This window comes from Lactuca serriola, chromosome 6 (genome assembly GCF_051521515.1).
Source record: "Lactuca serriola cultivar US96UC23 chromosome 6, Lser_US96UC23_V15, whole genome shotgun sequence".
Lineage (NCBI taxonomy): Eukaryota > Viridiplantae > Streptophyta > Magnoliopsida > Asterales > Asteraceae > Lactuca > Lactuca serriola.
The window spans coordinates 180,030,112-180,044,750 of NC_136413.1; the positions used below are offsets into that span (position 1 = coordinate 180,030,112).

At 32.9% G+C, this 14,639-nt stretch overlaps 1 protein-coding gene across 1 annotated transcript; it reads left to right on the forward strand.

The window, feature by feature from the left end:
* Positions 1–11,395: 11,395 nt before the first annotated feature.
* On the forward strand, positions 11,396–13,278 carry LOC145059170 (plectin-like protein). Its single transcript, XM_079007034.1, has 5 exons — positions 11,396–11,651; positions 12,355–12,496; positions 12,590–12,691; positions 12,782–12,858; positions 13,031–13,278. Exons 1-5 carry the CDS (start codon positions 11,474–11,476, stop codon positions 13,135–13,137), a joined length of 606 nt encoding a protein of 201 aa, XP_078863160.1. The 5' UTR covers positions 11,396–11,473; the 3' UTR covers positions 13,138–13,278.
* Positions 13,279–14,639: the final 1,361 nt, after the last annotated feature.

The window sequence follows — 14,639 nt, forward strand, 5'->3', positions numbered from 1 at the left end:
TTCTACTCAAATCATTGATAGCTCATACAAACTCCATAACTATCATGCTAGATTCTCGAAATCTTCAAGACATTCCAAGTGTCCTTGAGTTAAGCACCTCCATTCTTCATCAATCATCTACTGAAAACACTTAAGGTGAGTTCATACCCCTACATTTTCATGTTTTCTCAAGTTTTTAGGGGGGGAATACAAGCCAAAACATCAAGAACATATCTAAATTCTTCTAACAGCTTTCATCAGAAAAGTTAGACTCCATTCACGGACTGTTTTGGACACCTTAAACATTTTAGTTTTCAAAACTGTTTTAGGTGCATGTAGTTCCACTTCTTAGCTTTAAAATGACTACTTGCACATCTCCATACGATTTTTCTACAATTTATGGTGATTTTTACAAAACTGCCTATCATTTCAAACACCAATCCGGACCAGTCTGTGATTATGGACTTTTTCACCTAAGTTACAGGTCATTAAAAATCATGATAAAAATTATGAGTAAACTAGACACATTTTGGGAACTCCCAGAATTTACGGATTTAGTTTTCGACTTCGTATGATTTTTCTATGAATTTTCAAAAACAGTGTAGAAAGGCTGAAAATTTGTTAACAGCTTGTAATTTTTATAACACTTTGTATTATGTTGAGCAAAGTGTATAATGTCAAGTTCTAAATATTGAATGTGTTACCTTGTTAGTCTATCATCATACTGAAGTATAGGCATATATGATAAGATTATTCATTTATTTGGAACAAGTATATTAAACCATAATGAGCATAGTTTATGAATTTATAACATTAAAGTATTCATAGAAGAATTTTTACATATTACAAACGTTTTGGATAAACTATAATAGGTATAGTTTATGTATCATTACCTCTTAAACTTATTTATCAAAGGTTTTCCGTTTAGTTCACGTAAATTTGTTAATGAATAAATTTGTGAGTCATTCCCTTCGGGTTACTTCCAAAGTAACAAAACCAAAAAAAGTCCTGTAAATTGTAACCAGAGTCTCTTGTAAGGAGAACGTGATAGTTGTGTATAGATCTATATTGGGTTTGACAAATCCACACCAGAGCTGCTCGCTACAGCTAGACCGGCAGGTCTGTGGTGACAAGTGTCATTTAACGGCGACGCCTAAAGAACGTCGCATTACGAGGCCACCCAAGTCAAGTATGGTTATAATAGCTCACATGTGGTATTAACAATCATAAGATTTACGGGTTCTAACTTTAAATTAGCGAGTCATGTTCATTTAGCTCACTGAAAATTACTTTAAGTATGGAAAAATACTTATACGCCTTCATATCAAAAATGGTTTTATGTCGATTCTAAAAACCACCTTTTACATCAATAATTACATACTTTATTGTACACCTTATGTCCTATTATTTAGAACTACATAACTTTGTAAGAAAATATCGGATTTCCTGGAATAATTATACAATTTATGGTCAAGCTTTTCATAATTATATACAAAAAAAAACTTATGAACTCACCAACCATTGTGTTGACACTTTTTCAAACTACTTGTATTCTCAGGAAATCGCTAAACAGGTATCAAAGTACTTTTGAGGATGGGACGTTAAGGCGTCAAACTTATCATATTTTGTCAACATATTGTAATTGATTTTGAAACATGTAATCCATACATTGATGTAACTCTTTCAATTATATATATGTTGGTTGTATTTACTTTTATCACTATTGCCATTGTTGTTATGATACTACACATGAAGTCCTCCACCCCCGGACGTTTCCGCCATCCTTGGTTCGGGGGTGTGACATTTATTAACACTAGTCAAATGTAAGAGTAAAATGTTTTCTACTCTTGTACATTTGAGATTGGTAAGTTGTGATGTCTTGGATGAGACGAAGACCAACTAAGACCAATTGTGTGAAGTGTTAGTCTTGATAAGAATCCGCACTATCCCTTGAATATTTGTTTTGTCAAGGAATGGTTCTTGACTGGGGAAACTTATATGTCAAGGGGACAGTGGGAGCCTTAAAGATCCTGAAAGAGTTTCAAGATTTAATCAAGAGTAAAACCTGTAATTTATCACTAGAACATGACTTAAGGTTTGCAACCTATCGTGTTGACATAATTCTTATTTCTGTACCTACTTCAAATAAGTTGAATTTGCATGTGAGTTATCAGAGTTCAACTTGGAAGCATTGGGTGGGCCTTGTGCTACCAAGGTGACAAGAAACTAAGACTGAAAAGTTTAATCCATGTAAGGCTGAATTTGTCACTAATCTTATCTTGTGATTATAGTTTTGACAAATTCACATGGATAGCAACTCATACACTATAAAATCTAAGTGTCATAAGGTTTCTTTCCGATTCATGAAAATGATGGTGAGGAAACGCTTTCACTAAGTAGATTTTACGTAGATATCAATTGTGTTATTTGCATTTTCAAAAGTCGTTAGTGGAGCGCGTGTGGTTAACCGGCACACTAACATGGACTTGTGAGAAAAGGCAAAGGTCTAAGAAATTGAGACTATGATTACGGCATCCCTTTTCATAGTTCCTGAAAATTGTTTAGACACACATGTGAGCTATCTAAGAAAGGGTGTATAAATCTAAATTTCAGAAGTCCAACAGATTTCTGTAAATATGTCAGAGCTAGTGGGAGCATAAGAGTTATGCTGATAATCATCATGTTAGTGGGAGCATGATTATTAGCAATGTTAATTATAGAAAACAAAGTTTCAATTCATGAAGTTGCAGGGGTTGAAAAGTTGTTTTGCTATAATTAAGGGAGAGGAAATTATACTTCGTTTCAATTCTATAGCTTAGATTGAGATTTTTATCATCTTTAGTCAAGAATATATATATATATATATATATATATATATATATATATATATATATATATATATATATATGAATTTTATGTTGGAATGGTTCAACTTGAAGAAATTCTATATATATTGCGTTTTCAAAATTCGATTATGATTACGGCATCCCTCTTCATAGTTAAATTTTGAAAACATGGCAAATAAAAATATTGTAGTAAAAGACTGGTCTAGTATCATGTCTTTATGTCAAACATCATGAATCGTGTCCCATATGCTTCGAATATAGGATCGATTGCATGTGCTATAATATTCATCTTTTCTAAATTTTCCAAATGCTTAAGGCATTAAGAAGGGAAAGTCTAGAACTGGATATGACTAAAATGATTAAGCAATTGTCGAGGACAAATCTGAGGTTCGCCAAAGATTGGTTGCTCAGGGAAAGTTGGAAGTATGATGTAAGTTGTCGGAAAGGACCATATTGACATATTCTGAAAAGAAGTAACTCTTGTTCGGAAGTGAGAGTCAAAATGGGACTATGGAAATGTCTCCATAGGTGGAAGTTATTCAATCTATGTAAGATTAGAAAACCTTAATGCAAGAAGGATGTTCAAAGCAATGTACTTTGAATATTAGACTTTCGTTCCATAGAAGTTGACCTTCTTTGGAATACTCTGTAATGACTGGTGACAAGGTTTTGGTGACTTTGTGCATAATCATTACAAGAGGAACATTGCATAAAAGTTTAAAATCTAACAGTTTTTTTTGGTAAATGATAGGAATCGGGGATTCTCACATTTACAATAAGGATTTGGGATTTTGAAATGAGTATCATTGGAATCATGTTCAATTGATCTACATCACAATGTAAGGATCATAGACAAACATAGTGTGCATACTTGGAGTATGACATAACTATTGTTTAGAAAAACAAAGTGTACATGCTAGGAGCATGAGACGTCTGTTGTTTTATTCAAGTCTTAAGTTGATTGTTTGAAACATTATACAATGAATAATGTGTAATCAATATGGTGATAAATAAAAGGTGGTTCTATTTATATTCAAAAGGGTTCTGAGACCATATTGGATTCGATTATTATTGTGTTTCACTTTGCATGTTTTGACTTCCAAAATAGCTAGGTTATTCTTTCCGGATGACTAAGTTATTTAAACACTCCACAGTCGTTCATATGTTGGAAGTAGGTATGAATCAAGACTGTCATGAATCGAGTTTGTAGATGGCTAAATGGGTTTAGTCATAGCAATGGTTGCTACAACATTCATGAGTGCTCATAAGTTATGAGTATTGGAATAAACCCACGCTCACTTGTATCACTTCATGGATTTTATCTCGAGTGATCGTGAGACGGTAATATCATATAAATCTTCAAACCTAGAGATATGAGTTGTTACCTATGAGTTGGTTGTGCATTGATTGCATGTAAACGCATCGGTAACTTGATGTTATAAAACATGTCTTTGTGTACAATTCAACAAGTAGTAGAACAAGCATATGAGTCGAAGTTTATCTGTTCCTTCTAGAAATAGAAGCGATATCTGGGCCCCTCGGTGATTTTGTTGTGACCTATGTACCGGCCGGTCAGAACTAAATTGATGTGTTCGATTAAGTTCTTTGTCAAACAAATCGAAAATCGGGAAACAAACTGTTGGACAATAAGTACGACGTTGTTCCATGTATTTGTCCGGCTGATATCATGAGAACAGAGGAGTATATGATCACTTATCTAAAATGGCGCTTCATAGTTCAACGGAGTTTTTGAGAGCTACGATTGCTGGTTGGTTCCTGAAGTTATATAGGCAAATAGAGTTATTAGACTTATCCAAGTGGGAGTCTGTTGGATAAGGTGTCTAAGTCCATAACTTATTTGGTATATACTTGATCCGACCGGCATGGTCCATTTGGGTTGCATCTCATCCAAACTATTTATGGATAATTTTATGAGAGTTATACACATATGTTTATTAATATATTATAAGTTATAATATATTAATATGAGGTTATGTTATTTAACTAGTCTTAGTCTTAAATTAATTATGAATTAATTTAGAGATTAAAAGGAAGACTAATTAGATTATGGGCTATTGGTTTTATATGGTGTGGGCTAACACTCATTTGTTAATGGGCTAGGCTTATATGGAAGTCCATGGATGATCCATGGAGCTTTTAACCCATGGATCCTTGGAAAGGAAAAGACATGGGTTATTAGGGTTTCACCCTAATCATGTACACTATATAAGCATGCTTATGTTGCATGAAATGGCCCCCAAAAGGGTAACTAGTGAACTAGTGTGTGTGTGCTTGTGTGTGGCCGAAAATACAAGTGTGTATTCTCTCTCAAAGTTTTCCAAGAGTTTGTGGTGTTTTGTGATTCCATTTGAGGCATTCACACTATTGGTGCTTGGCCCTCAAACTCCTTAAGAACCAAACTCATCAAAAAGGTATATAATCTCTTCTAACTCTTTTATGTTGAAATGTTCCCATGCCATGTTAGATAGGTTATGAACCTTGGAAAATTATTATTTTGCATGTATTTAGACAAACATAGATCCAAGGTTTATTAGGGTTGCATGCACACTTAGGAATTGTTAGATTGATCAAAACCCAACACCTCCCACATAAGTTCATGAGGGAGAAAGAGCAAGAAGCATTTGAGTTTGAAGTAGACATCTGAAAAAGAAAGACAAGTTTCATTAGATAAAAAAAATCTTAAATATGACACCCAAATGAAATATTAAGGCTAAGAACCAAACACAATATTTCACAATTCGGAAGAGGGATGTCGTAATCCAGTTGCAAAATATTTGAAGGTAGGTAAATGACGATTTACCAATTTCACCACCCAAAACTAAAATTTTAAAGAATAAATTTTATGAAATTCCTAGTTCATTGAGATTCATTGAACTTTTCAATGGCATGTTTAAATCTTGATTATGCCCTTCAAGTATGTGACTGGGATATCGAGGATCACAAACAAGGTGTGAATAACCATGCAAATATGTGTAGTACTCTTGATGTCATTTATAACCTAATCAATGTGTCAGTAAACCACAACATCTCCATTGATCTATGACAAACATCGAGCAACCCTTTGCCACCCTTGTTAGTCCAAATTAGTGTGTCGGTAAACCACACACGCTCCATTAACGACTTGACAAGGTGCAAAGTGCAATTTCATGGAATAGCATCATTTTCACATTTTTCCTAAAGTAACTAAGATTGGGAATTTGGAAAAACATTTAGTTACTTTTATAATTATCATTATAATTTTTAATGAGAATTAATATTCTATCCTACCCATTCGGCTAATGATCCTCCACTAGTCAAGGGAGCGGTGGGTGAGAATGAACACTCATTCAATCTCCATTTTATAGGCAATTTCCTTATACCCCCTTATAGACCAACTTTGTGAATGAGGTCTACTAACGGTAAGACTGACGGTCTTATATATATATATATATATATATATATATATATATATATATAGTTATTAATATTATAATGGTATAAGGGTTGAATTTGAAACTTTTAAAACTAGGGTTTAGAATTTAAATATTTCAAAATTCAAACTTTTTAATCATTTTTTAAATTCCAAAGCTTGAGGGTTGATTTTGAAACTTTTCAAAACTCTCTTGGATCAATTTGAAAAAAATTAAATTAATCATATAATTAACTATATCACAAAATTGACCTAATCTAATTTCATATAGCAAGATGATTCAAATCAAATTATACAAAGAATTAAAATTTTCACAAAATCAAGTGCTTATCTTAAAATTTGACAATCATCATTCAATTGGATGAGGATAATCATCACCTTATCAGAAAAATCGAATTTTATCAGTCAAAACACTTTCTGGTAATGATCCTAATCCAAATCTGGTCAAAAACTCGAAAAATCTGCCAATTGATGATCCAACTTGTTGATTCAGACAATGGACTCGTCGAGTTGGCCCTACTCGTCGAGTTCCTTCATAGGACTCTTCAAGTCCAGCAGTCAGAGGCAAAAAATGAAAATTTTGCAACTTTGAAAACAATACAATTGCATCAATATAACAGAAAACACCGTAGGCTCTGATACCACTTATGAGTTTTGAGCACTATAACAGTCTTGTGGCGCGCATACAACCCTAATGCTTTAGATCTAATTGTTTTCTTCAAGTTATACATGTAATTTTCATTTATCTAAAGCATGAACCCTAAGTAGCATACAATTGGGAGATTTACAACATAAAACAAGTTAGATGAATACATCTTGTTGTAGCTTGTATAACTTGGCCTTTCAAGCGCTTAGTACCTCAAGTGTGATACCTCAAATAAGTCACAAACACCAAAAGCAAAAGGAGGCTTATGAGAGAGAGGTTAGGAAGCTCCAAAATCGGCTAGGTTTTCACCTTGGAAGAGATTGGCCGATTTTGCGAAGGCTAAGGGTTCAATTTATAGTGTGGAATCTGTAGGGCTTCTTACATAAAACCCTAATTTACTTAAACCTTTAAGTATTCCAATAATCCATAAGATAGACCATTTGGACTAACTCTTCATGGACTCTCACATAGATTTAGCCAATCCCTAATCAACATGGATCATTAGCCCAAACTATAAGTATTACCGATTTACCTAATCAGTCCCTCTAAATTTAATCAGTCTCTTTTGATCACTAAATTAAATTTTGATCAATACCAATTAAATAATAATATATTATTCATATAATATATTAATAAATCACAAATAACCTCATTCTCATATATCCATCCTATCAAATTGCTTCGGTGAATGCCACCCAAAAGGACCATGTTACTATCACGTCAAGTACATACCAATTATAGTTATGAGCTTAGACACCTAATCCAACTATTTATGGATCCAAAATCTTGCAAGCAACCCCTCCTTCTGCACTATTCTTCTTCTTCAACATAAGGCCACCAAAAACACCACCATGCTTCCATATATTCACTCACAAAGGATACATTCAAAATTAGGGTATGGAAGGAGTGGATGGTGATTAAGGGAGTCCTAAGGGTGAGTTAATGCCTTTAAATAGGGGTGATACCCTAAAACCCAGGGTTTGACATCAGCCTACGTACCCCCGCGTACTCCTAGCATGCCCAATGTACTAGGTTAAATCCCGCGATCATCTATTGCCTAGTGCGCTCAACGTACACCCTATACGCCCAACGTACTAGGCTCAACCTAAAACCCCTCCAACTTCGAATGACCATAACTTCTTTGTTTGAACTACGATTCCGACGATCTTTATATCAATGGAAAGTTATTGAAAAGCCCCACAATAATATCCAGATATATGGGACTGAGAACTCCTCGAATAAAAAATCCATTTCTCATGCAAGAAACCAACCTATGACTTTTCCCACGCTACCCATCGGCACAAAGCACAATCCAGAGGATTTAAGTCTCATAACCTTCATTTCCTTCTTCCAAAAGATCTAAACATCACTTCCTCAAGGCCTCAAAGTTTTTATAGAATCGATTTCCGACCCATGACACTGAATCACAAAATGGCCCAGAACAGGGTGTTACATTTATAAAGGGAAATTAAGTAACTATGAATATAATTGAACGTGTATTTCAAGGCGGTTGAATGAACTAAAAACTAAAAAAAAACTAACTATAAGCTATCGCCAACTAAAAAAAATACAATATTAGTTCATGAGCCGATTTTGCATTCATCCATTCAAATTCCTCATACTTTTACGATTCTTATTACAAAACCAATTATATGAAAACGAAACAATGGAATAAAGCATCAACTCTTCCCGATAATACACATTTCCAAACACCAAGACATTTCGATAAGTCCAAAGCACCCAAATTAAAGTGACACACATGAAATATTAGTTCATGAGCTGATTTTGCATTCATCCATTCAAATTCCTCATACTTTTACGATTCTTATTACAAAACCAATTATATGAAAACGAAACAATGGAATAAAACATCAACTCTTCCCGATACTACACATTTCCAAACACCAAGACATTTCGATAAGTCCAAAGCACCCAAATTAAAGTGACACACATGGAATCCATGATCAAACGTCTGAAATTACATGTCGTAAAGTCGTCAACCCAAGTAAACAACAAATCAATCGAATCAAAAGTGGGGATTGAGATATCAACCCACTTTGCGAACTTCTGCCACGACTCTTTAGCAAGGGAACATTTCAAAAACAGATGAACAACATCTTCCTGGGCCTCACCACAACAAGGGCATAAAATAGACGAAAGATCAATACTACGCATAACAAGATTACACCTAGCCGATAACCGCTTAAGAATAAGCTTCTAAGTAAAAATATTGATTTTTATCAGAAGAATGTTATTCCACCTAATAGCAATACCACCACACGGTAGAGTAAGATGGTCCAACCGAGATCTAGCTTCCTTAACTGCAAATTATTTCTCTATCCCGAGGCTCCACTCATACGAATCCAACTTGTTAGAAATATGAATAGAGTTCAACAACTCCAACAAGGATTGAAGCTAAGACTCCAAAGCAACACCAAATATCGACACTTTGCAGACAATGTCCCAATTATTTCCATTCCAATAATCGCTAGACCTAGCATCCCGACAAACACATAAGGCATATAATCTAGTGAAATGAGCATTAAAAAGCACATCCGAATATAACTAAAAAAATATGTTTTGGGCAAAAATAACCATTTAGTTTGTAATGGATATTCCTGAAGAAAAATATTTTTTATGACAGAAAAAGTAGATTTCAATTGATATTTCGGACTAACATTCCAGATTTTGGATTGAAATTTCAGCACTAAAAAAAATCTCTGAATTTTCAAAACAAGTTCAAAATCTAATGAAAAATTCAGAAATTTGGATAAAAAATTGTTTTTTACTTAAATTTAACAAAAAAAAAAAAACAAATATTAATAAATACGAACTATATACGATATTACGACATAAAATCAAACATATTATTGAAAAACGATAACATTCAACATTTTAGATAAAATTGCAAAAATGGTCCATGTGATATGTATTTTTTTGGGGTTTAGTCCAAACCCCGACTTTTTTGGATTTGTGGTCCTTTTGGCCATGTTTGTTTGTAAATTTGATCCCTCGTAAAATTGAAATGACTATAATGCCCTTCTGATATATTTTTTATTTAATTTAAATAAAAAAGAAAATAAATAATTAATTTGGGCCCACTTCTCTCTCTCTCTCTCCCTCCCTCCCCTTACCACCATTTTCATTCATGAACCTGCAACTCTAGCAAGCATACAAACACACACACACACACCAAATACAGAAAATTAGGAAAACAAATTCCCACCTACTAAATTAAGAACATTCTCTCTCTCTCTCTCTCTCTCTCTCTCTCTCTCTAGCAAGCAATTTCTTCATCTAAATCTTATGGACCAATCACTCCATTGCACCCCACCCCATCTTCTTCTTCCCCAACCATCTTTAGATCTGTTAGAAAGAAAAGAAGACAAGGATACGATGGATTTATGTCGCAAGAAAACATTGGTGAGAAGAGAAGCCCCTGGTGGTTCATTGGTGACAGAGAGATTTTTTCAGATGAAGAGGGGTTCATTTCGTTGGTGCCTTGGTGCGTCTTTGACCTTATCATTTTTTCACTTACATTAGCAATTCAACAATGGGGAAAACCCCCTGTTTGTTTTTTCACTTGTATCGAGCTTTGAATTGTCGCCAATAATATTTTTGTTGACCTTGTTCGTCCACATTCAACAATGGGGAAAACCGTCTCTTCGTATTTTGGGTTTTAAGATCTAACCATTTCCAGATTGCATCTTTTGGTTCAATAAATGACTACACTCAAATAGCTTAGGCAAGTTGTAGATGTGGAGAGAGACGAATATAGATGCAGAAGCCGGTGTTCGTGGTTGATTGACTTTTTGTTGAGGAAGAGGTTACACGAGTACAATCTGACTCGTTTTGCAAAATAAGTAATGGTTCTTGGAGTTAAAGTAAATGATATTGATTTTAGTAGTGCATCAACGTACTCCTTCAACTTCTCTTTTTGTAGTTGCATCATCCGTTCTGATTACATATCTGAGTTTTTCTTTGAGTTATAGATGAGGTGGAAGAAGAAGTTCGAGAGAGAGAGAAAGAGAGAGAGAGAGACCCCTCTTATTTTTTTTTTATTCTTTAAATAAATAAATAAGTATTTAGGTTTAAAAAAATGAAAGAAAAATAGAAAATAAATACCTCAAGGGTAATAAAGTCATTTCAGTTTACTGAGGGACCAAATCTGCAACGAAACTAGCACAAAAGGATCACGGAACCAAAAAAATCGAGGTTTGAACTAAACCTAAAAAAAATTGCATGCCACAGGGACCATTTTTGCAGTTTTGTCAACATTTTAAAATGAACATTTCAGACATAAACAAGAAAAAAAGAAAAAATTTGTAAAAAACCAAAATGAATTTCTGAAATTTAAAAATAAACCTGAATGAAATATTCAGGAATAAGAGATTATTTTTCTAAAACTAAAATAAAAATTATTTAAAAAAAAACGTTAGTTAACAAATTTACATGGATCTGTATTAAAAAGAAAAATTGCACTCTTCCCAACATTTCAATATTTTCACCATTTTCCCTCCCTTCGCCATCTTTGAATATATTGTCGGAAACCCTAGGTTGATCGCTACGAAAATGACTGAAATTTCTAGAAAGCTTGATGTTGAGAAACTAATTTCATATAGCGATGACCTAGTTCAGTTTTTGAAGAACGAAAAAGACATCAATGACTTGAAGCATTCAGTTGAAAAATCCGACACTCTCCGCCATCGATGCCGTTCAGATTATGCCGCAGTTCAAAGCACTCTAGAAGGTAATACGTCCTTTTTCACTATATGTCCCTTAGTTTGTGTAAAATAGAAGAAAAGTTACTCTCCTGTTACAAAAGAGATCCATATCAAACGGTTTACTTTTCAAATCTGTAATCTATCGATTCAAATCTTCGTTGAGAAATTGATATGCTAAGTTGTATATGGTATCAACATGAAATGTTTTGTTGATGAAGTAGTAGTAAAACCCTTTCAATTCTGTGAATTTCGAAGTCCATGGACGAAAATGGATTGAAATCCTATGTTTCCTGCTTTCTGTAAGCAATTACCCCTATTCGGAAATCAAGAAGTTAATTTCAAAGTATCAAAATCTCTCATTTGTCATGCATTAATTAGTAGTTAATCACATCTACTCTTTACACCTTGGGTCAATTATTCCAAGTTTTAGGAGTTTGGGGAGTACAAAGTTTCAGTGGATGTTTGGTAATTTACATTTAGTCACACATCCTAAACATAATTATTAGTTTCTTTGAAGATTTTTAAGATTAAAATCAATTTGTATATATATGTTCTAAATGTGGGGTGAAATTGACAGTGGTTTGCTTGGTTTAGGCTTTAGAGCAAAAGTGGCATGTAACATTTAAAAGGAAAATTAAGTGTCAACAGATTATTCAGTATTGATTAGGTATTTTAGTTGATCTTGATATTCCAAATTGCAATATTGTAATTTCACTTTTCACACAACAGATTATCAAAAAAAGATAGACCTTTGCAAGCAAAAAACAGAAGCTGCAAAGGCTGAAGTTGCTTCAGATGCAGAAATACATTTGCTTCAGAAAGAATTGGATGAAGAACTTCAAAGAGAGACATTGCTACAAGAGGAGCTTAGATAAGTATATCCTTACTAATGTTTAATTTACTTTACTTTTGTGTTTATACATGATTACTGATTATCCACCATTATCATTATTATTATCAACACATCCATCACCAATGAAATTAAAGATCTTGAAGAACAAAGAAGTTCCATTGAAGACAGAAGGAAGGTTCTGAAGAAACTCAAACAAGATGAATTAAAAGCACAGTAAGGCTCCATATTTTTTCCCCCATTAAATGTAATCTGGATAAATGATGTTAAAAGTTTATGTTTTTATGTTTTTTTTTTTTTTTCCAGGATGAAGCTATCAATGTTTGCATGTGTAACAAGCATCCTCCCTGACTTAAATGATCAGTCCAAGATGATATCTGGACGTATCCTTTTTTTTTTGTGTGTTTTACTATTACTTTTATACAATTACTAGATCATAATTTAAATATATATATATATATATATATATATATATATATATATATATATATATATATATATATATATATATATATTCCTTGTGAATTTGCATTTCTTTAATTTGAATAATGACAGATATTGTTGATAAAGAGAAGAAAGTTGTTGAAAAGTTTGAGTTCAATCCCCAGGAGAAGAGTGATTTTGATACTTGTAATACAATCTGGGAGATGATAAAAGATTGAAAGCTTTTTCCTCCTCATGTAAACTTAATATGTGATTGTTTTAAACCCATATTTTGGGTTGAATTTGTGAAGATTTGTATTCTTGGGGGTTCATTTGTATTTATTTGTTTGCTTCTAGTAAAATCAAAAATGGTTTGGTTTGGTTTGGTTGTAACTATACTAAGGTAGTGATAAGGCTATGGTGTTTTTTTTTTTTTTTTAGTTAATGGAAATATATTTTGTATCAAGTAAACAATTTGTCTTTGTTTCTTTATACTTAATGTAGAAATAACAGACTTAATTGAGGAAGATATCCATCCATAAAGTCTAGCCAAAGTATTGTCAAATAGGTGTAAAATGACCAAAGTATCAACTAATGTTATTATATCATTAAAGTTTATAATAGCTATAGTGATATTGATTAATTTTTTAAATGAAAAAGAAAACAGTTCCTTTTAATATAGTGAAACTGAAAAATTAACTATCGATATGTGGAAAAGGAAATTTGAGATTCTATCTTTTTCTTTACTATACTCAGTAGAAAATGTAAAAGTTTATGAGGCGTTTTTTTACCATTGTCAAAAAAAGCATGAGCCTAACAGTGTTTCACAAACACAATTGGTTATTTATTGCTAACTTTAAACTAGCAATTTATTTATATACGTGTAAAGAACAGGGTATATACGTGTGACTACAAGTCCAACTAATGTGTTGGGAACTACCCCTCCAGAACCTTTATGCATTTAAGGGCTAATGGAACACAACCATTTTTACCTGAAGGTTTCTCAAGACCATTTTTGACCCTTTATAAGATCCAGGATTCCCAGATAAGCTTTTTTACTAAATCTAAAAGAAAAATTGTCACTTTGAACTATCACATAGTGACCAAAAAACACTTTACTTCATTGAAAAGCTATGTGTTTCGCCTATTTAGCTGTTTCTTATCAACCATGAAAAATACGTTTAAGCATAGATACCAAACTCAGTTTTGGCTACCTTGTCGAAACTATAGGTTTCAAAACCATTTTAATAAATCAGGTTTCATCTGATATTTAACCAGTTCTTTTTGTTCGAACATTTTAACGCCAAATCGATTTAACTATGAACTGGTTTTCCATTCTATAACCGGTTTTCAAACCTCTCTAGTTCGGTTTAAAAAATTGATCTGCACTCATCTAATTGTATTGATATAGAATGGTAGGGGTGAGCAAAACTGAAACCAAAAACCGACAAAAATCAATAAAATCAAAGCCGAGAAATTGAACCCTAACCGTCGGTTTTGGGTTTAAAATTTTAGAAACCTAATGTTTCGGTTTGGTTGAGTTTGCCCTGTCAAAACCGACCTAACCCAACTATTTTCTTATAACTTTAAAGTTTTCAAATATTTTGATTTTTATATTTAATTTTTTTTTTAAATATAATACATTGGTTTCATAACTAGTTTCATTAATATGTATGTATTAATATCTATGTGTTCAAATAAAAAATGTAAACATTTCATTTATTTTATACTATTTTTTATT